The 25001-nt window shown below is 45.3% G+C and overlaps 10 protein-coding genes across 10 annotated transcripts; 7 read left to right on the forward strand and 3 right to left on the reverse strand.

The window, feature by feature from the left end:
* Positions 1 to 491: 491 nt before the first annotated feature.
* On the forward strand, positions 492 to 2247 carry GLAREA_09287 ((Trans)glycosidase; the record flags this gene model as incomplete). The annotated part of the gene is made up of 2 exons (XM_008078248.1): positions 492 to 744; positions 794 to 2247. 2 exons carry the CDS (start codon positions 492 to 494, stop codon positions 2245 to 2247), a joined length of 1707 nt encoding a protein of 568 aa, XP_008076439.1.
* Positions 2248 to 2860: 613 nt separating this feature from the next.
* GLAREA_09288 (uncharacterized protein) lies at positions 2861 to 3307 on the reverse strand (the record flags this gene model as incomplete). Its single annotated transcript, XM_008078249.1, has 1 exon — positions 2861 to 3307. The coding sequence occupies one exon, from the start codon at positions 3305 to 3307 to the stop codon at positions 2861 to 2863; it is 447 nt and encodes a 148-aa protein (XP_008076440.1).
* An 869-nt stretch (positions 3308 to 4176) lies between these two features.
* On the forward strand, positions 4177 to 5274 carry GLAREA_09289 (uncharacterized protein; the record flags this gene model as incomplete). The annotated part of the gene is made up of 1 exon (XM_008078250.1): positions 4177 to 5274. One exon carries the CDS (start codon positions 4177 to 4179, stop codon positions 5272 to 5274), a length of 1098 nt encoding a protein of 365 aa, XP_008076441.1.
* A 777-nt stretch (positions 5275 to 6051) lies between these two features.
* Positions 6052 to 7407, forward strand: GLAREA_09290 (uncharacterized protein; the record flags this gene model as incomplete). The annotated part of the gene is made up of 1 exon (XM_008078251.1): positions 6052 to 7407. The coding sequence occupies one exon, from the start codon at positions 6052 to 6054 to the stop codon at positions 7405 to 7407; it is 1356 nt and encodes a 451-aa protein (XP_008076442.1).
* A 1519-nt stretch (positions 7408 to 8926) lies between these two features.
* On the forward strand, positions 8927 to 10447 carry GLAREA_09291 (uncharacterized protein; the record flags this gene model as incomplete). The annotated part of the gene is made up of 1 exon (XM_008078252.1): positions 8927 to 10447. The coding sequence occupies one exon, from the start codon at positions 8927 to 8929 to the stop codon at positions 10445 to 10447; it is 1521 nt and encodes a 506-aa protein (XP_008076443.1).
* Positions 10448 to 12005: 1558 nt separating this feature from the next.
* On the forward strand, positions 12006 to 12611 carry GLAREA_09292 (uncharacterized protein; the record flags this gene model as incomplete). The annotated part of the gene is made up of 1 exon (XM_008078253.1): positions 12006 to 12611. The coding sequence occupies one exon, from the start codon at positions 12006 to 12008 to the stop codon at positions 12609 to 12611; it is 606 nt and encodes a 201-aa protein (XP_008076444.1).
* Positions 12612 to 13009: 398 nt separating this feature from the next.
* GLAREA_09293 (uncharacterized protein) lies at positions 13010 to 14394 on the reverse strand (the record flags this gene model as incomplete). Its single annotated transcript, XM_008078254.1, has 3 exons — positions 13010 to 13466; positions 13516 to 14194; positions 14253 to 14394. 3 exons carry the CDS (start codon positions 14392 to 14394, stop codon positions 13010 to 13012), a joined length of 1278 nt encoding a protein of 425 aa, XP_008076445.1.
* A 1180-nt stretch (positions 14395 to 15574) lies between these two features.
* Positions 15575 to 18137, forward strand: GLAREA_09294 (uncharacterized protein; the record flags this gene model as incomplete). The annotated part of the gene is made up of 3 exons (XM_008078255.1): positions 15575 to 16272; positions 17080 to 17781; positions 17831 to 18137. The coding sequence occupies 3 exons, from the start codon at positions 15575 to 15577 to the stop codon at positions 18135 to 18137; spliced, it is 1707 nt and encodes a 568-aa protein (XP_008076446.1).
* Positions 18138 to 21182: 3045 nt separating this feature from the next.
* On the reverse strand, positions 21183 to 22174 carry GLAREA_09295 (uncharacterized protein; the record flags this gene model as incomplete). The annotated part of the gene is made up of 4 exons (XM_008078256.1): positions 21183 to 21389; positions 21458 to 21840; positions 21894 to 21930; positions 21986 to 22174. 4 exons carry the CDS (start codon positions 22172 to 22174, stop codon positions 21183 to 21185), a joined length of 816 nt encoding a protein of 271 aa, XP_008076447.1.
* A 1052-nt stretch (positions 22175 to 23226) lies between these two features.
* On the forward strand, positions 23227 to 24413 carry GLAREA_09296 (uncharacterized protein; the record flags this gene model as incomplete). The annotated part of the gene is made up of 2 exons (XM_008078257.1): positions 23227 to 23506; positions 23563 to 24413. The coding sequence occupies 2 exons, from the start codon at positions 23227 to 23229 to the stop codon at positions 24411 to 24413; spliced, it is 1131 nt and encodes a 376-aa protein (XP_008076448.1).
* Between the last annotated feature and the right edge of the window lie 588 nt (positions 24414 to 25001).

A 25001-nucleotide genomic window follows, 5' to 3' on the forward strand; every position in this document is an offset into this window, starting at 1 on the left:
TGTACCTCTCGAGCGATATGCAGAAGTGCTGCAAGTCACATCTCAACTGCTCAACCGCATCGGCTCGATATCCGACGGAGCGGAATATGTTTTAGCCTTTATATTTGAGGCAAAATTAATCTATTCAGACGCTTTTGAAGATCTTGCTCACCCCGCATTGCTACCCCGAATATTTCGGCAATCTACGTTCCATGTTCCTTCTTCAGCCACTGGTATTAGACATCATGCTTGCAACTGCGAAAATGCTGTTAAAACACCACTCTTTAAGTTTTGATTCGCGCGAAATCTTGAAAGATCAAAAAATCGGATTCCTACACCATGTCAATTGAGATCTGTGGGTACGTACCACCACAGGTGCTTCAGATGCACGGAACCCAAATGTACAAAAATGAGCTTGGCACTTCTTCCGGTAACTAGTGTGCTAACTCTTATATTGGTATCCAATCTCTCCTCTTTTCGAAAACTTTTCTTTGTCATTCCTTTGGCGCAAAATGCATGTATCTCACGTTTTGAGTATTCTGGCCACCGTTGCCTATGTAACAAACAGCCAGTCCATTCAGAATTGTACTAGAACATTCAAGAGTACCACAGCTGCAGCTGCTTTTGCGGCTCTTGATCCGGGATGGAATCTTGGGAACACTCTAGATGCAGTTCCTAATGAGGGATCTTGGAACAACCCACCTGCACAAGCTTCGACGTTGGCTCAAGTCAAAGCAAGAGGTTTTAAGAGTATTCGAATTCCAGGTACGAATCAAATTGATTGATTTCACTCACAGCTGCTAACGTGGTATAGTTACATGGGCATATCATTTTACATCCGACTCACCAACATGGCAAGTCGACAAAACTTTCATGGACCGCGTCGAAACGGTCGTCGACCAAGCCTTAGCCCTAGACTTCTCCGTCGTTCTTAATGTCCATCATGACTCCTGGGTCTGGGCAGACCCATCAGTAGCAAATGCAAACACCACCATGATCGAAGAAAAGTTCACCCGTCTCTGGTCCCAAATAGCCTCCCGCTTCTCCTGCAAATCTTCCAAACTCATCTTCGAAGCTCTCAACGAACCAGCCGGCAGCACCAAAGAACATGCTGACCTCCTCAACCGCCTCAACACATATTTCCTCGATGCTGTAAACCGCGCAGGTGGCCACAACCCCAACCGCGTCCTCTCTCTCAGCGGCCTAAACATGAATACCGAGCTCACATCACTCTATTTCACCCGGCCTACCACGTACCCGCTCCAACCATGGGGTCTCCAATTCCACTACTACAGTCCCTACGACTTCGTCTTCGGCGCCTGGGGCAAGACCATCTGGGGATCTGACGCCGACAAAGCGTCGCTCGTCAATGATTTCGAACTTTTCCACGGCAATTTCTCCCATGTCCCAACCTTTATCGGTGAATGGTCTGTTTCCACGGGTCAGACTGAAACGGCTGCGCGGTGGAAGTACACGGACTTTTTTGTTAGCACGGCGAAGAAGTACGGGTATAGTAGCATGCAATGGGATAACGGGAATGATCAACTCGATCGCACGACCGGGAAGTGGAGGGATGAAGTCGGCATTGATATTCTTCTCGCCGCCGCTGCTGGAAAAGTCAATTCTCTAGCAGACAGCACGGAAGACGGAAGCGCGACATCGCAATTCAGTTCAGCGTATTACTTCCATAAACTCAACACCCCTATCGCCGACGCGCAAATCCAATACATCCTTAACGGAAACACCCTCCTCTCAATCACCGACAACAGCACCCCCCTCACCCCCGCCGATTTCTCAATCACCCCCTCAGGCCTCCTCACACTCTCCGCATCCTACCTCTCCCCCCTCGCAACAGCCCAACCAGGCCTCCACAAAACCCTCACCCTAACCTTCTCCGCCGGCGCCCCTCTCACCCTCTCCCTCTACGTCTACACCACGCCCACCCTCCCAGTAACAACATACAACCTCACCTCCCTCCCACCGGGTGACCTGCATATCCCCATCTCCTACGCGGGATTGCCGCAGGTCGCGGCTGTGAAGGCGGTTCTGGCTGATGGGAGTTACTTGACGGATGCATGGACGATGTATTTGGGGGTGTTGCAGAGGGGGTATTGGACGTTTGGGGAGTGGGAGGGGGAAGGGGCGGGGTTGAAGATTAGTGCGAGTGGTGTGGAGAGGTTGAGGGGTGCTGGGCAGGATGTGAAGTTGGGGGTGGAGTTTTTTCCACGGGTTGAGGGGGAGGCTGTGGTTGTGAGGTTTGTGCGATGAATGAAGTTGTGTTTGAAGCTGTTTAACTCAAGATGAGCTTGGGAATTTACTCTCGTCTACATCCGCGAGATAATCTCAAAGAGCACTACTTAACCATATTTTCACGCTTGTTTAACCCGAAAGCAAACTGCTATCATCTTCTCAGTAAACCGAGCAACGTCCTTAATGTTTTCGCAAACCTAGAGCTCTCCTCCCTAAACATAAAGCATGAGGCTGTGACTTTCTTGTTAGACTGTCCAGTTGTATTCGAGTTTACAAAGTAATCTTGTAGGTGTTAGTACGAAAGAATACCGAGAGGATACCGGTGTGTTTTTTAGATGGTAATAGTAAACCAGACCCCTAAATTGTGGAAGGGCAGGATCTGTCGTAGCGTGAAATGATATATAAAATAGATAGAATGTACAAAGGTAAGAAATGAGCTTCTTTATAGTACTAGTTCATCTCTAGTTTATCCTCTGTAATTTCGACGTAGCTTAGACGTTAAGACTCATTTTTGACGCAAATGGTTGAAACTGAAGTCAAGTCCCATAAAAGGACTCCTTTTCTCCTCAATCACTCTCTGCATACAAGCCAAATAATCTACTTCTTTCTAAACAATATCAACACTTTCTCCTCAAAACTCTCTTATCAACCCCGGCGAAAGCTCCAACACCATCTCCCCCAGTGCAAAATTATATTTCTGCGGCGCACCCTTCACCCACCCCCTCTCCCGCAACTCCTCCAAGCTAACCTCAGATCCCAGACGGTAAAGCTCCGCAATCCTATACGCATACCGAGATCCAGAGCCCCCGGGCTTCAAAGTTTCCCCATCGTTGAAGATCCGGTTGTTGAGGCCCTCGAGGTCATCGGCGGGTAGTTCGCCAGGCTGGATCCCCGGTTCGATGACAGCGCAATATCGGATTGCGGAGACGGGAGCGGTCTCGTAGATCCAGATCCTGGAGACGGTTGGCGGGATGAGGTATTTCCTGAACTCGTGCGTCTTTTGGCGAGTGAGCATGTTGGCTACGTGGTTGGGGTAGATGGAAATGAGGATGTCGGTGCGAAGGGTCTCGCGTGTCATGATGAGGCTGGCCAACGCTTACTTTCGCACATTCACTGGTTTTTACAACTCGATTTCATAATCTTCTCGGTTGGGAGTGTATACCTAGTGATTGAATAGAAAGGTTGCCGCCGCGATGTGGTGTCCAACAGGCTGACAGCGAGAAATTACCAAAATTGATAAATCCAGGTCACTACAGGGGTGTCACGAGACATCCAACGTGCCTAGCTCGCGGTGGTCAAAATAAGTGGCAGTCGAAACACGGTATTGCTTCGATTAAGTTGACGAAATATCGTTATTTAGTGGATTGATCTAGAACAATGTGAGATATTACGTCCATTATTTTAAGTAAATAAGACTTCTTACGCTCTATTCAAAGTTGACTTATTTAGTCCAAGATTACTCGGCAGGTGACTGACACTAATTTTGTCCTCCGGGAGCCTAGATCGTTTGTTATTTTGTTTTCTTTTCCGGCACAACAACGTCCCTACTAAGATTTTGTTCTTCAGCGGCTATAGTTATACGGGTGATGCTGTTATCACGCGAGACCGATTTCCCGACCGACGAATAGCTTTCTGGATGGGTTATTGCTCCTGAGGCTTATGGTGCCCAAGTTACTATTGATTTGTGTTTCATAAAGTGAAAATAGTGAGAATTGTTTGGCAATCGAGGGTTTAAAGTCATCCCTCTACAACAACACCGTAGAAATGCCTACAACTATTTTGATCATCAGGTATATTCCACAAACTCTGCTAGGCTAATTGGAAACTCAAGTAGAAGAGATGGTGGTACTTTGATTATATAACCTCTCCCTCAGAATGGTAGTAGTAGTCAGTTCCACTCATTACAACACTTCTCACTTAATTCACCCTCTACGCCAAACAATTCCAATGTCACACTCAACTATTTCCCACGATGGAGTGTCTCATCACCCTCTGGGAGCTGGGTCATACTATTGTGAAGATAATCCCATTGAATACCTTGAAACCCTGACTCAACCCGATCGACCAGCTATCAAGATTTTCGTTGGTGCTCAGCCAAACTCATCAACCCATATCGGAAATATCATGAACATGTGTACAGCTTTTGCCCTTGCCGAAGCACTAACGAAACGAGGAAACAAAGTTACTGTCTCAATGGATTTGGTTGACACTGCGCCTACGCCAGAGAAGAGCGTCGTTTATGATGGGGTGTCTTATCAGCGTAGCCTTCGATTGACGAAGCATTCTGCTAAGTTTGAGGGAGACTTCTTACGCATCTTGAATCGTTTGCATGAAGTCTCTGGGGTTGACTTTGAGCTCCGGAAGCAGTCAGAGATCATGGGAGGCCCAGGAGTTTCCAACATTTTGCGTGAAATCATCGCCAATCATGACAAGCTTGGTGCGATACTGGAACCCCGTTACAAAAAGCTAGGACTTCGATCCGCCTGTCCCAAGCTAGGCTGCGGTCTGGCCGATAAACACGGCATCACGAATCAATATCGAGAAGATTCAATCATATTCTGCTGGCCTGTTCATGGATCTTACACCGTTTCTCTTCTTGAGGAGACTGGTGTAACAGCTCTCGAGTTAAACACGCCACTCCGCAGTCTCGTTCGAAGTCTGATATTCAGTAGAGATACGAGTGTTTCATGGATTCAAGTAGAAGGGAGAGACTACGCGGGTTTCTACACGGAGCAGTTATTGTGGCGTCCCTTGACTGGAACATGCATGCCAGTGGTTTTCTACAGCCCGTTGATTCTTGACTGGTCGGGGCCAAAATTTCCAAGAGTCTTTATGTTGTCGAGGAGGCGTATAAATCTCTCGACCAGCAAGGTCTCACATACCTCCTCAGCTATGCCGAATATCAAAAGTCGGGTAGAGATATCAAGGAAATATACCAAGTTGTCCAGGGATGGGTCGCGGAACCGAAGAAGCTATTTCGAGACTATTCCATCTTCCAGATACACTCGGAACTTCAATCACTATCCGACTCTGTTGTGTGAATAGGTGGATTGTTTCGGTAGCATTTCTTGTGTTCGTTTTTTGTTATCTTACTCTAACTTTCCCTCATCTATTGCAGCTTTCATAAAGCGTGTCTAGTACGCTTGCTCGGTGTATAATAGCAACTAACTATTATATTTTTACTAGACCTATACCTTGAAACTTGAATTAAATACCTAACACAATCGAAACTCTTTGTTTTTGAGCTCTTTGGGCGGCATGCTTCCTAAATAAAATCAGATTCGTCGACCCTCATCCCATACTAAATTTTGTTAAGCGAGACCCCTATGTTTGCTCCTGCTGAAAGGGGTCACATAGACTAATTACGACGATTTATATGGTGATCCCCTTCATGAAACTCCACATTGATATTAAATGAGTATTGAACTATGAAATTTTTCCTCAATCCAGGTCATAGTTGCTTCAACAACAAAGCTTCTTTCTCTCATATCCAAACAACCCTGAAGATGACTGCCTCCATATTTCCGACATTTACTTATACAGAACACCCCACTCACAATTAAATCGACAAACAAGAGCAAGAAATTTCTTTTCACTCTAAAGATTCTTTCTTATGACCATTTGAAAATGAGCAATTCCACGACAACGAAATGTATCCAGTTCAAACATTCATATCACAATATGACAACTGAAAATCGTTTGATTCTTATTGTATAAAGATGACCTTTTCTCCATCTTTTCCATCAACAAATTCTCCCAGCAGCTTTGGCTAAAGGTGTCATCGTACCTTTTTACTCTCAGTTTAATTTGACAGACCTAAACATGGACCGCAATAATCACAACTCTAGCAAAAAAGGCAGTCGAGAACCGCTTCAAAATCATCCAGCGACTGGAGGACAAGAACTAAATGCGAGAACTCTACAGGATTCTGGTCTCTCTTCTAGACAAGCTTTACTGGATCCGAGTTTCCAACCACCTCCCAACTATCTTATGGTCGCCGGCCGCAATGGATCTTCCTCTCAAACTTCGCCCTGGGAACGATCACGGAATTCTCAAGGAAGTTCCAATTATCCTAACGAGCTAACAGGAAAGCGAAGTGGGGTGGACAATTTCAGTCTTCGTGATGATTATGAGACATCACAAAACCTTCGAGATAATCATCAGTCAAGAATATCTTCTAGTAGTTACGTAGCTCGAGCTTCTGTTGAGCCGCAAAATAATGGTCAAAGTCAATCTTCAAGCGGTCCACCTCCTCCTAACGCAACGACCTATCAACCCTCTCAGAGAAAGCGAAGCGTGTTTAGCCCTGAGCCTGACGATTTTGCGGGTGTGTCTGGTCATCAGCGGTTCTGGGACAGCCACAAACGGGTTCGACAAAATAATCTAACAGGTACTGAATCAGGCGATAGTAGTCTCAGTTGGCTGGATCCTCTATTGCGGAACGATTCTACTCCCCCTGGGCATGGAGATAGACATCAAACCAGGAACGAGACAGGAGGAGGGTCTTTAAGTCAACCGACACAGAGTGTACCACCATTTCCGGAGGGAGAACCATGTGATCGGTTTAGCCAACGACCTAAACCAAAGGCCCCCCACAGAGAACACCCTTACCATCATGGACCTCCCAGGAACCCTAAGTCAGAGGTGATCGCACCCCGACGTCCTAGCAATCATCTCCCCCAACCTTTACCCACCGAGGCCCACTACGACGATCTCGAAGCCGCTGAACAGCGGTTGCGCAGCAGACAGCCATTCACTATCGAATATCACAGGTTAGGTGAACACGGCAAGCAGAAACGAGATGGGTGGTTTGAAAAGGATTACGATGACGACGAGCATGGGGCCACGGGACAATATTTGATAGATGAATACAATAAAGACTCTGGGACAGAAAGGGACGCGAAATGGCGGCGGGAACATGCCGATAGAGAACTCAATAGAAGGCTGGGTCAAACACAGGATGCGTTTGGTCACAGAAAAGAGAAGAGTCTAAGTTACGGGCGACTACGAACCCCGACTGAACGGTCTCAGGATTCACGTGGCGCTAAACAGTACGCCCAACATAATCTCAATAAAGAGCTGCGGGATAGGTGCCGACAAGCTGGACTGTGGGATTATGAAAGTGAAATAAAAGATCCATGGCATAAAAAGGGTTCTGATGAAGGGAAGCATGAGTAGATGGGAGGAGAAACGGGAGAAATGCGTGGTGGGGGTTTGGAGTGGGGTCGCTTTGGCGGAAGATTTCAAAAAGATTTCGTAAACAAAAGGAGTGGGTCCAGTTTATGTGTTCTATGCTGAAAAATGATTGTAGTTTTTGTTAAAGCTTGTCCTCAGATTTCGATTGAGAGATAGGACGCGGCACGGTATAGAGACCTGTCACTATAAATAGGCACGTTCTATTGGCATTTTTTTGAGCCTACATTGAGGACTGAGATATCAAAATGTAGCATTTAAACTTAGGACAAATGCGGACTTCATGTATTCCTAATATATGCCCTTCCCCCAAACAGATATCCCGAGTCTGCGATTACTATCGCACTATCATTTAGAAAAGTTATACTCTGGATTATAGGTTCACCTGGTTCACCCCGCTTTGGTTGTGCTTGAATCTTAAGCTAAACTCTAAGATTTGGCCCGCACAACATGTTATTCGTGCGTTTGGCCATATCTGAGTTAAGAGACGTGCGAGGTTTGAGCTCAAGACATGCGTAGCTTCTCTCCATTTGAAGTAAACAACATTTTTGGTTTGGAAGCTGAGACTCTCTTGACTGCAGTTATTTTCTCTCTCATGTCGAAAAAATGCTGGAAATTGGGGAGGTGGACTCATCGTAGATACTTAAGTCATGGCATGGCTTGTATGAATAAACGATCTTCTGAGAATTTGTCAAGTCAAAATTGGAGGCTCATTACTAAAGATCGCACATTTTGCAAGATCGTTTTGGTGTAGAGTAGATGAATTTCCCGCTACGATGTGTGCGGGGTTCTCCCATCCAACTCATGGCATGGAATGGTGAGCGTGAGCAGCCAGATTTTCGCGATCGAAAGTCCTTTGGTAACTCTGTGACTTCAGTCTGACAATTCATATGAACACGAAAACCTGTCTTTTTTCATGTCCGATGGGATTTGTGAATCAAGCCTTCCACATGTGTGATGTGTACTCGTCATCGACACCCAACTCATGAAATAACAGATACAGATGAATGTGTCTGTGATAAGCAAAATCAATGATGGGTCTGAAGCCAGAAGTCAACTTGACTCGTCTTTCTAAAACAAAGAAATCCTCTTTGACATCGAGTCAGTATTGAGAAGAAGCGCTTCCGATTCGGTAAGGTCTATTCGTTTCTGAGCCCCAATTCATCTGATATTTCGTATGAGTAAGTATACCGAGGGTACTCATAAACTCTCCTGAGTCTGATATTAACGGGAATTTAGTTCAACAACAAAGAAACCATCGTACATGTCATTCTGGAGTTGAGAAGCCCCAGTTCATATTTTACGAGATGTACATATTTCGGCATCCACATCATAGCATAATAGCCATGAGTAACCTGTTTCGCACTATATAAATCTTCACTTCATCGCTCTTCCCTTTTTCTTCTCCATCATTATAACTTGCCAATCTCTATCTTCGATTCCTCCTCTAGTGCACGTATTTCAGTAGCTTTGTTTATATAAACATAAATAAAAAGTTTCCATCATGACCGGGCGTAAGAAACAAGAACGACCAGACAAGAGCTGTGGAAGAGGAAGACCACCAAACGCCCCAGCTCAACAACCTTACTCTGACAACAGAGATGAACAAGCTGAAGGCGGGATAGCAGGCTCTCAAACGAATAAAAATAAGGCCAATTCATTTCCACAAGACAGCGCTCGCCAGTACATGTACGAACAATTCCAACCCGACCCGTCTCTAGTGTCAGGTCGAAGTGATCCTCATCTTGTTATGGGATCTTCCTCTGGATCTGTACTTGAACAAAGATATGGGTCGTCTTCTCGCTCCGAGATTCTTCACCGAAAGGAGTCGTCGATTCGTCCTCGGGCACGACGACCCCGTGAAAGCGATTCAAATTCTCCTCAAGATCAACCGGCACAACGAGTTAGATATTCCGGTTCTGGACGTCTAGATAGCCGTGAGGCCACTCAAAATCAAACTAGAGAGCGTATAGAAACACAGGAAGTTGGCTATGCGGAGGAAAGTGGTACTAGAAGTCAATCTGACAGACCTTCATCTTTTCCAAGCTCACTAAATCATTCTTCTTCGCGAAAAGTGCCAAGCGCCTTTTCACCTCCACCTGAACCGGCAACTTTGAAGGATCACGCAGATCATTTGAAAAATCCTCAGGGGACTCAAAATGCCGATCAGCGAGACCGCTCTACAGGTGGTTCTATGGCCATGGCAAGTGGAAGTCAGCGTGTTGGGCATGATAATATGGCGACTTACGGTGGAGATTCCTTTGTCACTCATGAGCAAGATGACGGCTGGGTCACTCACAGTAGCTATGGACCATATTCAAGGCGACAAATGGGACCTCCATTTGCTGAAGGACCACTAGTTGATGGTTTCAGTAGCAGAAGTAATGTCAATGCACCCGTTCTCCCAAAATTCGGGAGAAAACCTGTCCTGCTCTCCGACACCCTAGAACCTAGGTCCGAAATTGTTGCACCCACACGTCCCAGCCAATACCCACCACAAGAGTTGCCACCAAAAAGTCATACCGATAAACTTGGTGATTTCCAACTTGATGCGAGCAATAAACGGACCTATTACTTGGCAAACCACACACTGACTATACCCAAGAAAGGTGATCCAGAGCTATCGTATTCAAGTTATCGCTACCCTAAGAGCTGGGGTCTGGCTAAAGAGGCTATGATACCTATCTACTGCTCAGAAAAACAAACTACTCGATCTGTTCAGCAGACTGTTGTTGATGAAAAAACCGGCAAAGTGTTGAATTTCCTACCGGAAGCTATTGAATATCGGAAAGAAAAAAGAAAAGAGATACGTGCGGAAAAAAGAAAAGAGACACGTACGGAACACGAAGAAGATCTCACTAGAGCTGAGCTAGACGAAACTTTGGTAGAATCCAATAAGTTAGCCCGGGGCATTGTGAACAAAGAACTTCACGACGCAACTCTGCGAACAGGACTGTTTGATGATAAAGGAGCAGTGGAAGACCCATGGAAGGACAAGGGATATGACAAGGGATTGCACGATTAGATACAGGGAGACAACATGCTACAATAGAAGAGTGAAGCAGTAGCAGCTACTGACTTGGATTCGTTGCGACAGTGATGCCCTTTTGGAAACAGCAAGTAAAGAAGAGAAAAGCAGTAGCCTAGCTACTGACTTGGATTTGTTAGTTGGATGTAAGGTTTAGAGAAATATAGCATATAGAAGAAATAAAATCGATGTTTTCCAGTTTGATTCCTCACTTGGGAGGAGGCATTGTGATTTATGAAGCTGATCGAGAGACAGAAATAATCCATAAGAAAAAGATTGACAACCGTTCTTTTAATGTGATGACACCCGAGGTTGTATGGGAAACACTTAAAGTAGCACAAAAGAATTTTTTTCAAATTTGTCTTGCCTGGTCAACATTTCCCACGACTATCAAGTCGTGAAGAACAGAGCCGACGGATGAAAAAAAAATCTGAAGGTTAAGTTGACAGATATCTAGCATTCTTGACATTAAAATAGGGTAAGAAGAGGATCAAGCAAGCTCACACCCATTTTCCTCCCGTGAAATTTCGTCACCAACGTCTTTGCGATGAATACACTCCTTTAGGATTGGCAACACTGAGCTTGGGGTATTCTACATTGTTGTGGTACTGCTTGGAGGGGTCACTTTTGCCATAGTCGTCATTGGGCTTTGGGTCCGCACGAGAGTCTTTTGTTTGTAATCATAGAAGTCCTTTATATCAACAAAAAAGCCTTGTGGGGAACGAAGCTAGCACAGATTATAAATATTATGCATGGAGACTATTCGAACTCTACATGATATTGGTTTCAGGAAGGTGCATGCGAGTAATTTGAATGTGTTTATCGCAAGCTCTAATGACCGATTCAGCATCGCTGCTTTCTGCGAATGAAGATTGTCGTCACTGCATGACTGTGGGTGAGGTGATGCTAGATTTTGTCACAGGAAGGGTTCACAATAATGATCGTTCGTGGAAGAGTATACTATATAATTATGGCCGAGAGTTGGATAATAAATGAATGAATTTTTGGATCCAACCAAGTTACGTATGATTTAGTGTTCGGGAGTTACTTTCTAATGACAACAAAGTGGTGAGGAGTTGGTTGGTAGCTGCAAATGCTAAGCGAGCCCCCTGAATTACACCACTCAATTATTCGTTTTTATGTATGTTGTAATAGATTGCGATCGCGATCCAATGCAATCTCGAAGTCATAAGGATCTAATGACCCAATCAAACTGCTCCCTGAAGAGTCGCCATTCTAATTAGGAATGTTAGATGTTGGGACAATGAGCCTTTCACCTTTCACAAAAAGTCCCAACAACAAAGAGTTCCTATGTTACTATTTCAAGCTCTTTGTGAACGTGAAAGAGCATTCATGGCAAGTACGTTTAATCTATTTGTAGCATCAACTATCAATCTGAACCTTTTTAAACTCCAACGCACCCCCGAGCGACCTATTTCTTTATATATTCAATTTCCATATTCATCTCTTACTTATTATTTTTCACGCAGCTTAAACTTTTCACCTTTATTTCAACAGACCGTATTTTAATTATTTTTAATCAGAAATTTTCAACATGGACCCAAAACGTGGATCTGGCCGACGAAATAGCGGAAGACGACCTTCGCAACCATCACCTTCAGAGCATCAAATCTCGCCTTCTGATACAATTGGGTCTCAAGAAGCCTCAGAACAATTCAAACACTCTCGAACCACTGCACGACGTAGTTCAGCATCTAGCTCCGAGTCTCAAGGCAAACAATCCGCTGCGCGGCCCTCGGCCCGACGACCACGTAGTCGAAGAAATACTAGAGAGCGAATTGATAATTCCGCTCGACTAAACTCCCTATCATACGAACTGAACGCAGGTCGTTCCAGCTCAATAATACGCAGAGACGAATCTACGATACGCGCGGCAGAATATTGCGAGGAGGAAGCTCAGATCGCTTACATGGGAATGATGTCAGGACCTACCTACTCTTCGAGATCTGATAAAACATTTCCTGAGTACACAGGCAAGAAGATTGATTATGCCTCTAGTATAGACGCACCTAGATGTTATAGTACAAGGCATCCTCCTCAGCCATTGCAGTCCAGCAAGCATATGGCTGAAGTTGTAGCAGCGGGAAAGAGATCGCGCCAGAAACATTTGACAATCTTGGGGTATCACGGATTCAGTTGAGTGTAGGCGGTGGAAATACAAATGGGGACAAAAGTTCGGGGGGGGGGGGGGGGGGGGGAGTAGGTCAAATCCCCAGCTTTAAATGGCAGTAGATCTGTGCAGTAAGAACAAATAAGAGTCTCTTTAGAACATTGGTCCTCATTAATGAAGTGTTCCAAGAATCGCTGATTATACAACCTTGTATTCAATCAACCCATGAAGATAACATAATCCTAATCTTAATCACAACTCGGTAAATAGCTTGATTGCGATTATTCCCCTGAGTGAAAATTACCCACCCTGCAACGAGACAAAACTTAGATGGCTGGACTTATTCCTGGCTCCTTTTGAGAATTTAGGTCGATAATTTGCCCAAAAACCTGATAGCGAGACCCCCACAGATCTATCGTCACCCATGTTCAAATAGCATGGACTATTTGTAAAGTAATCAATGCTTGTGCCGTCATGCCGCCAAATGCAACAACCATGCTCCAAGCAACAGGCAAAAAAACATAGATTAAAACACTCAAAATAGTACAGGCAACGCTGAACAAAGCCAAGATCCATGTCCATAACCAAGAGTGTCCTTGAAACTTAGAATGAAATAGCGTTGGATACAACAACGTAGCCAAGCTAAGAAGTTGAATCAGTGAGCCAGCAATTAATTGATAGAAGTTGGCATCATTAGATGCTCCCACTTCCTGCGGGCTCCGAGTCCAAGCCAATGCGATAGGAACACAAGAGATCAGCAAGATTGCCGGGACAAAAAAGCTGAGGGTAGATATCAGACCTTTTGAGCTAGCTTCATATGCTCTTGCTACAGCGGCTGGTAATCTCTCGCGCGGATCAGACGGTGTTTTGGAGATGCTTGGATTCCTGCCAGTGTTAGTAAAGCCATTCTCTCACTTTTTTAACGCATTCTTACCACCAATCGACACGCGCTTGATCAAAGAGATCGTATGATGTTTCAAACAAAGCCGCAGTTGCATCCTGGTAATGCTCTTGAAGAGCCAGAACTTTCAGCTTCAGGATTTCTAGAACTTGGCCATCTAGGTTTCCATCATTTGCAGCCACTTTGATAGCAGATAGAAGCCGTTGAGCTCTTTTGAGTGTCTCTTTGAGAAAAACACGCTTCTCTTGTTCTTTCGATGCAACGTGTTCAACATAGCTCTGGTAAGATGTACAGTAGTTGTATGCCTCGGGGATTTCCAGAGTATCAGCCCTCAATAACAGCGCGGAATGGGCCTGTGCTGCACGATACATCTTAAGTTCAATGTCAATTAGCTGGGAATAAAATGCGCTAGTGCGTGTGTCGACAAGCCATCCCACCCCTTTCTCATGACTCTTTTCGTTGACATATTCCCTAACGTGAGCATCGAAATGCACTCCTCCATCTTCTACGATCCAATCCAACAACTCGATTTCGTCCTCGTCAAGAAACTGCTCATATCTGTCACAGCACCGGTTGATGATCTGTGGAGATCCGTACCACCCATCTCGAAGGGCACGCAACGTGGTAATATTCAATGTAACGATACTTAATGCTATTTGCTGAATGTTTGCCTTGTAGTTTGGCGAAACGGATGATGAACCTGCTGCGGGTGCTTTTTGGTTATATTTAGTGACCACCTGTAGCAACTATAAGAGAGTCTACAAGCTCACTTGAATATCCAACTAATGGAGGTCTTCGTAGCCTTAAAATTGAGCTGTTTCCGGATTGCAGTACGACACTGCCGGAGCCCTCACCACCAGTCGTCTCTTGCTGCTCCTCGCGGTACTCGTTCATTTCGATTGTGTCTGCCATGTTAAAACGCGATGTGCTCAGCTTAAAAAATCGAATGTTGTGCAGTGGTATTTTTGGTCGTTAAACGCCAAAGCCGCACAGGTTCCTAGCTGAGACGTTACCTATCACGGATACCTTTAAAACTACGAGAATCGTAAGCCTAACATTAAGATCGCGATTCCTTAAGCCTAGCGTCACTACATACCTTATTCTCACTATTTTGGGCTATTTGCCTACCTACCTAGCCTGGAAATAAGAAGGGGGTGATAACGTGGTTTTATTAATAAAAAGCGACTTATTTCGTAAACAACTTTCGTGAACAGAGTACTTAGGTACCCTATAGGTGGATACTACCCTATTTATGTGTTGTCGAACTGTAAAACAATTTTTATCGGTTTAAACAACCTGTGATTGAATACAGTTATATCCTCACCGCCTAGCTGGCAGAATTATTGAAGGGTCTGAAAAATATAGCCGACTGGTGGGTTTGCCAATCATGGTGCAAGAACTAGTCTCCACTTGTCGCTTCTCCTGTTCAGCTTCGCCGCAAACAAGACAACACATGGTCAATGTTCAACACTTAGTATGGGGGAAGATACGTCACAAGAATACCAAGTAGCCGGAGCCTCGCCCCAATACGAGACAGGCTGGCGAGCTGGATTCAAAGCGACGATACTATTGACCGAAAATGCTGATCCTGAATGGCAGTGCCATCTTTTACGTCAAAGAAATCATCGATAACGCAGGAAAAGAGGGAGATAAGATACTGAATATGATCAGAGTCGCCGTTTTCGCAATTTGATAAGTGCGAAATTTACGAGATATTTGGCATTTGGCCTCATGATGGCTGATCCTTATTGAGAAAGAGTTTGAAGTTCTGGCCTTGTTCTCACGAACAATAAACGCAATTCAACACAAATCTTATTCTAAGTGCCAAGAGCTTAGCCGCAGCGGTTAAATGAAAGAGAGGGTCGACCCTGACTTTAGGTTACTTGGCAGGCTCTCTGAGTTGTAATTGCTGATTTAACGGACGTCTATATAACCAATGGTATGAGCCCGAGCAACTGGTGTGGGTTCGAAGCTAGTGTTTCTAAAAGATAATCGTCCTTTTTTGACATCTCTAAGACTCCTGACGAACTCAAAGAAGGGAAAATAAACGTTCAAATTCCCCTAGATCAGCTCATTTGCAAAATCATTGAAGATGAAAATAAACACACTTTTCAACGCTCTCCTACTCTGGACCCTGACGGCTGTCAGTCAAGCTCAAACTACCGAACCAATAGGAAATTGCACCATCTTTTCGAGAACGGGGGATTACACATACACACGTTACTCCTCAACACCCAGCCGCATATCCGCCGCAGAATACTGTGTATCTCGCCGAAAAACGAATCAAAGCTGTCCGCTCGTCGCAGACGGCGACCTTCAATTGACTTTTAACATAAACAGCACGGAACTACGCGACAGTTACTGGCCGACCAAAGAGGGGACCGAATCTTTCCTGCACAGATTGATACGCAATGAGTTGAACAGCCAAGGAAAGGACTTCAATCGGACAGTGATAGGTGTTATTGATACTGTCATGCCACTTGAGCCGGGTACCGCTGGATACATCAACTTCTATCCGCTTCTGCTATGTGCGGAAGGTACCATGAAAAACTGCACCGGGGGTATCGAGGATGGATTGGGAATTGAAGCGTGCGCTCCTGTTGCTACCGTGGATGGGGGGTTGAAGATCATGAGTGGAAGGACTGTGTTGCAGAATGTGTCGTCGAGTGATGTGGAAAATTACACTGACCCATTTGCGGGTCAATCTAGAGGTGGTGGCGTGCATAGTTTGGTTCTTAATTGGAGTTTTATTGGTGTAGCATTTCTCGGGGTACTTGGAGCGACGATAATGTGAGATAGACGGTGCTGGGTTTAGAACAAATATTATTGTACATACCTTTGAGGAAGCTCACGTTTTAACTGCTCATATGCGAATCAAACATGGCTGCATTCGTGTAGGAATTGGATTAACGCGAGAGTCGAGTCGACTCCTAGAGAATGATAAAAAAGTGTGACGAGAAAGTATCGTAGTCCAAGTCTGTCTGGTTAATTTTCGACATGCCGAATCTATTGGATTTCCCTTCTAATTTGTAGCACGATGTTCTATGAAAAAGTCGACCACGGTAAAGAAATCTAGCCAAGAATCAATTGTAAAAGGTCAAAACAAATTCAAATTTCAACTACTGTCCAATACTAGACATGAAATTCTAGTGATCTAGTCAACAGTTTCTCTGTGTAATCTACTCTGCTCATGCAAGACATATTAGCTCACAATATAAATTCTGTCCTGGGATTGGTCCCCACTTCCGCTGACTTCCCTCCATCCTGCTGACGACCACGAACATTCAACGATGTGATTATTAACAAGCATATCTCCTCCATCTTCGCCAAGGTCATACACCTAATATCTCTTCTTAACTGATGGTAATCGTAAAACATGGTCCTCGAGTTCCCAACCTCCCGCAATGCCTGGAAATTAGACGCCGTCGGTCTCCTCGCCGTCATCGGCGAAACAACAACAGAGACATGCGTAGAGCCCATGACAGCTTCATAGCTCTGTCTACTTCCTCGTTTGATACCAGCTCCACAAGCGCTAATACGACCAAACCGTCGGGTTTCCCTCGCGGGAACAGCTGCTAATGTGACGGGTGTCTACAGTGGGGTTAGTTTACCCCAGCTTTCGTATACGGCCAACCAGGTTTTTCCGATCGCAAAGTTGAACCCTCATGAAGTCCGTGTTCTTCACATCAAGTATCGTAGTCAATTTCGAAAGAGGCTTCAAGTGCCCGCTTCTGCTGCTGATGAGGTTGATGGAGAAATTGGTGCGATACCGCCAATCCAGCGAAGGACCACTCTTCGGGACACGACGAGGAGCATGTTAATCAACTTTGCTCCTCCGCAACCGATAATGAAAGCCAAAACTATGGCACCCCACAATATTCTCTGCGTAGCATCAAGCTTATTGACAATGGGCCTCCTCGTTTGGGCTGTCGTCATTGGTGATGGACCAGCGACCATAGCCATTGTTCTCTTATCTGCAGCAACGAGTTTGTTCTGCGCAGCTTCACTCTGGAGCCTACCAACTCGACCATTTTGGATTAGTGGCTCCGCTCATTCAGGTGATGTGGTGATTCGGACTAAAAATGGTGCGTTTCTCATCGTCCAATGTAATCAAGAAATAGCTCGGGAGCTGTATTACGGGTCGGAAGAAGTTAGGCAGGCTATCACGAGAGGCTTCGGAATTTCTGTTGGCAGCGGGACGATTGTTTTTATGGTCGCTGTGATACTACTGGGAAATGCGAGTTGGACTATGCAAGCAGCACTCGCCGTAACATACTTATTGCTGAATGCGGTGTTTTGGTATTTATAATCCATCTTCTTTTCGTTTATTAAAGGCTTAAACTCATAGGTTCGTGGCGCTTATACCATCAACAACCCACTGGGATTTCCCAATGTATGAAATCCAAGAAATAGTTCGGGATAATGTCAAAGATTTGACCCAAGGCGTGGGTTCAGACCCACTTACTAGAAGCTTGTGGCAGGCAATCTTTGTAACGAAGTCAACTGACTGGGTAAAACGGAGCGGTGCTACTCCGGGAACAACCCAGTGGGAAAATTGGTTGAACGAGGCATATAAGCAAGCAAATGTTGGAAATCGAATGTGGAATCCTGAGGCAGCGTTTGCAATGGCTAGTAAACTAACTGTTCTTGAGTAGTTTAGTTATTTTTTGTCAGTTATAGGTCGGTCAAATTTCTTAGTAGTTAGTTATAGGCTTACCGCGAAAATTAATAGTTGATTAACTATTGAGAGTACTGTCCCCAGGATCGTCGATACGAGATAATAAGAAGTAATGCGGTTAATGAACATAGCGAATATTAGACCTAGGTGGTAGTGGAAACGTCCTATTCTTGAATTCAAAACAGGGTATAGCAGTTTATAGAGTATTTCACAACACTGCGAACTTCACCGTCTTTCCGATTTTCTTTTTGTGTCATGTCCTGGGATCTTTTTACGTCGATCTCGCGAATTCGCTCGAATTGTCGATTCAGGAAATAATAATTCTGAAGAAAGTAAATAAGAACACGTATACACATCCGGGAATTCAAATATTGTGCCAAAGTTACTATGCAAAGCAAAAGCGAATCTTGATAAACCTCATATAAACAAACAACAACCACACTTCCCACCCCCTCACCTTCCCCCACCCCAAAAAAACCCCAAAAAAATAATTCTCAAATTCAACTCTCGCACCCGATATCCACACCGGAAAGGGGATGCTTACTGTAGTGTTTTTGGCTCCACCCGAAGGCGAAGAATCTGTAATCATAATCAGACATGAGTCGTGAACGACCCGAGTTCGCTGGCTGGGGCGAAGATGTTAATTGGCGAGAGCGAAAGCAAGATCGAGCAAAGCAAAGGCGGCGAAAAGCAAGGAAGCGAGGTGAGCAATCTACACAAAAATCGTTAGCCAGGGCTCGCAAGTGAATGCGAGAGTTGAATCTGATTGGTGCAAAAGGGGAGTTTATGGCTTATATGGATGGGAAATGGGGAGTGGGGCGCCGGGGGAAGGGGGAAGGGGATTGGAGGATGAGTGGAGGGGAGGGGGGAGAGGATGGAAGGGGACGAGGGGAGGTGATGTTGGGTGAGGGTGAGATGGTGGATGAAGCTCGAATCGTTCTACCCCTTCTCGCGCCAGCTACGATTAGGAATATCCATGGAGTGAGAACCTTCACACTAGGAATCTATCTGGGCATGTCACAGTATTCGGGATGCTTTGGTTGTTGATCAAAGGTTTATATTTGGGTGGTGTTCGTGTACTTGAATATCATATCCGATCAAGAACGCGAGGTGGTTGTTTGATACAACCGGAATACACATGTAACAATGACACCGTCTACCAGCAGACATGAGTAACACTGGGTTGAAATGAAATTGAAATCATATGTGGACAGAAAAAATGGCTAGAACGACAGCAAATCTCGTCTATCGACACTATTTCCATCTAGACCGCGGTATTCAGCTTATCACGAAAGGTAAACAAGCGTCTTCATGCGACTGTCCGCCTAGTTGCTTCTAATGCCATCCAACTGACACCGCCTAACACCGCAAAACCCTTCTATATCAACATCTCCTTCAGTATTCCGCATTTTCTCCACTTGTCAAGTACACTGTATCCCCTTCGGTCTGTGTTACTCGTGGAGGTGAGCAGATAAGTCGACGGCGGTGGAGGAGTTTTCGGCAGTCTACGGTGGTTCTCCAATTTTAGGGTGAAGTTGCATGTCTACTCAGATTCCATTCGATATCGTGTGCGATCCGAATACGTCTTTTACAGCGAAACGACTTCCTCATTTCGCTTTCAGTTTCCCAACCAGAAGAAGTTCCTGCGCAGAAACTACGAGCGTCACACGCACACAAAAACTCAAGAAATATGTATTTCATTTACTGAGGGCATTTTACAAGTTTATAATGAGTAATGTGTTATCCACATAAAATTTATATCCCGGGCGTGGTGTTAGAATACAAGTTTTGGAACGACAAGGCTAGCTGTTTCCGTACTTCAAATTTCGAGCTCAGGAAGTTTTTCTTATTAAAAAGCTATCAGGTTCGAGAGACGCCAAATTGATTTTACACGAGATCAAGATTACAGTCATTCCAGAACCCTTAAGACACGTCTTTGTTATAGATGTTGCTTTTTACCTTATACTCACTATCTTGAGTGCACTTACCGGAAATCCATTTTGCAGGGATTAATTCTCTTCCGAATCTTCGTATTTTGCTGAAATACATTAAGTCGTTTCATGTACAAATCATGCTCATCTAAAAGTTCCATCCACTGTTCGCCGAAGCTTGACTTACATTTAACAGGGCTGTACTTGTAAATCCCCCGATTTCGTTTTGGAAAATTGATGCCGAAGAGATATCGATTCTACCGAAACCGATATAACGTTCCTGTTATGCCAGAAATGTGTCTATTGTAGAATCGTCGGCTGTGCTAAACTTACAATATTATTTAGAACTAAGATCGATTATGCACGAAATACTTTACCGAAAGGCCTCTCGACTCTGTTCTGTTATTTTAGCTCGGAAGAAACTTGTGTGTTTAGGCGATCCAGAAATCGGACTAGAACCAGGCCTACCAGAAATGTCTCATGGCGGTGCGAGAATTCCGATAGAGTTATACTACAGCCTTAGTAAGACAGCCAAACCAGAATCGACTTAAAAAGGACCTCGGAGAATGTAACAATACGATCTACAACTGCCCGACCTAAAAAGAAAAGCGCAGCATACTATCTAGAGAATGACAAGCGGGAAGATAAACTCCCAGGTTGGAGTATAGGACTTTAATCATCGAAGTACTAGGTAAATTTCGCGGAAAAAATAAGAAAAACAACCTACCGAATCAACACCCCTGACATATTCCTCAGTATCCTAAATCCACAATAGTACAAATAACCGGCCCAAAAACACGTCTACTCCAAAAAAACTCCAAAAAAATATTAATCAAATCTCAGATCCCGCATTCTCTCAATGTTTAAGAACGTACCGTTGTTGTTGCCGACTTACCTCCTGTATAAGGTGTTAGCGAGGGTATCGTAAACCAGTGTAGCAGAGTTTGACGAAACACCCAATGCGAGATCTCGGAAGTGATTGGATAGAAAAAAGGAAATTCAAATATATAAAGCATGTGAAGGTGAATGTGAGTGGGGCGTTGGCGACAGCGTGGCTGGTGGCGAGGCTGTTGCTGCGTCGATGGTGAGCTTCAGCTTTCAGGAAGGATATTTGGCGTATCGCCGACGTTATCCCTCTTCGCATAATACTCGGCAACATCAGGACAATCCAAGAAGGTCCTCATGAACTGGTACACACTGGCCGGCGCTTGCTTTTCTTCCCTGTCGACTTCCTTCCATAACATACCCCTCGGATTCTCCATATCCCTAACAGCGACTTCCACGAGTTTGGTAACGAACTTGATCCAATTAACCACGGCATCCGCATCAACGGTCCCAGCATGCTGTCGGAACTCCACGGTCTTACCGCTAAAGACCCATCCACACGCATTAGATTGTACGCCGAGCGCGTCCCGTTCGTCAAGGTCAACTGCCTTAACTCATCGAGATCTCTTGTAGCAAATATTTTACCAAGACCTTGACGCGTCGTGCCACGGCAAATAGCACTTTCCGTGTGCATTCGTACACAAAACTTGTTGCTTAGGCGGTGTTCGGGGTGTAGGGATGCGATTTGGTGTTCGAAGGTCCAGATGATAGCTAGTAGGTTCCGCATTGCGCTGAAAGGGAATCGCTTTTCGTTTTCGCCAATGCCGTTGCCCACATGAACGTGAAAGCCACAGGTTTGGTTGGATGTTACTCGGAATGATTGTGAGATTGTGGTACACATTTTGTGAACATCGAGCATGGATACTAGACTGGAGGTCAGTGGGGGTGAAATGAATTCGAGGGGAAACCATACATACTTCCCTGGACCTGTATACTCTTTGAGTGTAACATCCCCTGTCACTTCCTAGAGTCGAGGCGTAGGTTGCTTGTTGCCTGGGATGAGAATGACACCCGTCTCCTTCTGCAGCTTCTTAGCGACTTGTCTCTGAACATACCGTAACTCGTGGACTCTAGAACCAATTATCTGCATAGTTAAATCGTATACTTGACGAGGGTCTCGAGGCTCTGGATCCTCCTCCCCGTAAGCAAGGGTAGCAACATGACACTCGAGCTCAATACCAAACGTTAATGGTGCCATCCTGAGTTCGAGTCTGGAAACCTTCGGAAAGGTACGCCGACGAATAACGGTTGAGAGAAGCGTGCTTTCTTTAGCTATTGGGACAGACCATTGTTCTCGGCATGTTTCTTTGATCTCGCCTGTAGCCTTCGCACAGCTTGACAAGGTCCCTACCAAAACAGACAATGGCCATCATAGTCTTTGAACTTTCATTCTTCGCAAGACGAGGCTCTGACTAGGTGCGACATACAAGGGTAATTCTGAAGAGAGCCAGAGGGCCGATAGCAGCTAAACTGTCGGCAAGACGTGCAACCCAAGACAATAAGCCTTTTCGCTCGAAGAGCACGAGCCTCTGAACTAAAGTGCCATTTGAGACCACATAATGAAATGCAAGTACAAAATAGTGTTGTAAACAACAAACTTGTGGAAACCACGCGCTTATACGTAGTAGCTTAAGACGAAGGATTCAACTTGGCGGGAAGGCTGCTACCCAGCCACCGGATCCTCGCGCTTTTCGATCCTTGATCGCGAAAATGATCTGGTAAGAGCAAGCACATTTAGCCATGAGGTAAGTGCCGTAGAATTAAGATTGTGAAAACCGATGTGCCGAGTTTATAGCACGCCAAGTTTTGTGCAACTCGGACTCGAGTGCAACAACCCAAACCTGGGAGAGAAAATTTCTCAGAAAACATCCCGCGTTCCCACCAAAAGAAATACAAATGACGTTTCCTTATTTCATTTAATTTTCGTTCCCGGGGTTTTGTGACGCATGACTTGTTATCGATCGTGTTCCTTCCGCAGTAAATTTGGAGAAACAAATCCTCAGAGTCGTCAGATGCACGTGACGGATCTATTCGAAGAACAAACAGTGGCACAGTCGACTCTGATTCGCTAACCGAAGAACTTGAGGTCAATTGTCAGGGGAGAGGCTCCAGATGAGGCTCAGAACAACTAAAAGCCTCAGAGCCAACTTGACACAGTTAGAAGGATTGATGAAGGATATCTTCTACGGACATCTCTCAAAATGTTGGTAATCTCTTCATCCATGAGTGCTGGCACCAAATGCTACCACGATGTCTCGTATTTTTGTGACAGTCAGCAAACCGCATAAGCAATTGATACCAGTATTGACTGTCACCACAGCGGATCACACTGGTGGTAGCTACTCGATTGGGGGACTTCACCCAGCAAGTATAGCAGCAATAGCAGGCGCAGGACCAAAGGTGGAAATCAAACCAGGAGAGCGATTCGATGTCAGATTCAACGCCAACAAAGTGCGAACAGCTTTCACGCTGGTCATCAACACTACCAAACATATTCCGCATTTGGAGTGGTCATCAGCAACCGGCCTAGGTATGAGATAAAAACCAAAGGTGTTCAAGACGCGGGAGAACTGACAACACGCATAGGCGAGCTTCCACTTGGTCTCAGCGCAATAGCACCCTCTGTTCTATTGAAAAATGGTGGAAAAGCCCAAGCTGCCGGAAAAGAGGATAAAACTAAAGCAAAACCTGTGAGAGACGGAAAAGGAAGCAGCGCAAGAGTCCGTAGAGTTGATAGACGCGAATCAAGATCCACTAGGAGTAGCGACTCGGGTCATTCTAGGAAGTATGTGGACAGGTACGAGGTTGAAGAATGTGATGAAGGATATTCCACCGATGGCGAAGGCTACTACGGCAGATATGATCACGATCGACAGATTGAACAAGACAGCCGACGCCATCGAGGTCATTACGAAATCGAGGAGACTGTTCCTTTGAAAGCAACTGACAATAGTCGTCGCACTCGCGATCGGAGCGAGAGAAGATTCAGTCGTGACGGACCGGAGCGGCCAGTGAAGACGCGCCGTCAGATCGAGGAAAAGCCTTTCGTGGAGCAGGCCGGGAAGCGTCAGAGGTACCGGCGGCAGAGTGAAGATAATCCACACAGGCACCCCAAATATCAAAAGCAGATTGAGGACGTCCCAGAAAGGCGACCAAAGGCTTCTCCAAAATCCGAGGATAATGAAACGACGCGCAACCTTGACATGTATAAAATCGAGGAGCAGCTTAACATGCAACGAAAAGACCGCAATACGAGATCGAAGTTCGACGGCAGAGAAAAGGCTCGTTATCAACTAGAGGAAGATGACGATGGATATGAAAGCGAGTATGATCGATGGGAATCTCGAGAACCCAGTAAAAGTCGATCAAGTGATGATGGCTATGGGAGGGGTCGCGAGAAGCGGGCATCGCGGACATCGAGCCGGAGTCGACATTGAGGGAGGGATTAGGATGAAGGCGAGGCTCGAAAGGTGATCTAGATTGCGATACAATTAGCACAATAAAGTTTGTTCAGCAAAGGTTGAACATGAGGTCTTGATAGGGCTGTCATCTTACCATAGAGGGTTTGGAGTACATACAGGTGTGATGCGTACATAGGCTTAAGATCCACCTTGTCGGTTGGCAATGGATGGAAGGCGTTTTATACGGTCTGCTGATGGAGTTGACGACTGGATTCAAGTTTCTTTTGCCTCAAATTCAATCTAAAGATTGCCAGTTCGACTAGCCAGTGTGAATCGCAGAATCGTAAAGTGACTCGATGCTGAGGAGTGGACTGATTCTAGATATCGATGACCGAGGAATACAGCATGCTGGAGTAAGAGTCGTACATGATGGTGTAGATATCGTAGCTGGATAGGTTGTTGTGGCAGTCCCGTTAGGACCCTCGAGGGGTTGATGTTTTTGACAAGATAGTTTTGGTCCCAAAATGTTGACGTGCTTGCGATGTGCGCCGCTAATGTTAGTCCCATTCAGCTGTCGCACTACTTTCCACGGCCCGTCCCTCAGGGGCAGGTTGATCGAGCGGG

This window comes from Glarea lozoyensis, assembly GCF_000409485.1.
Source record: "Glarea lozoyensis ATCC 20868 chromosome Unknown GLAREA1, whole genome shotgun sequence".
NCBI classification, from domain to species: Eukaryota; Fungi; Ascomycota; class Leotiomycetes; order Helotiales; family Helotiaceae; genus Glarea; species Glarea lozoyensis.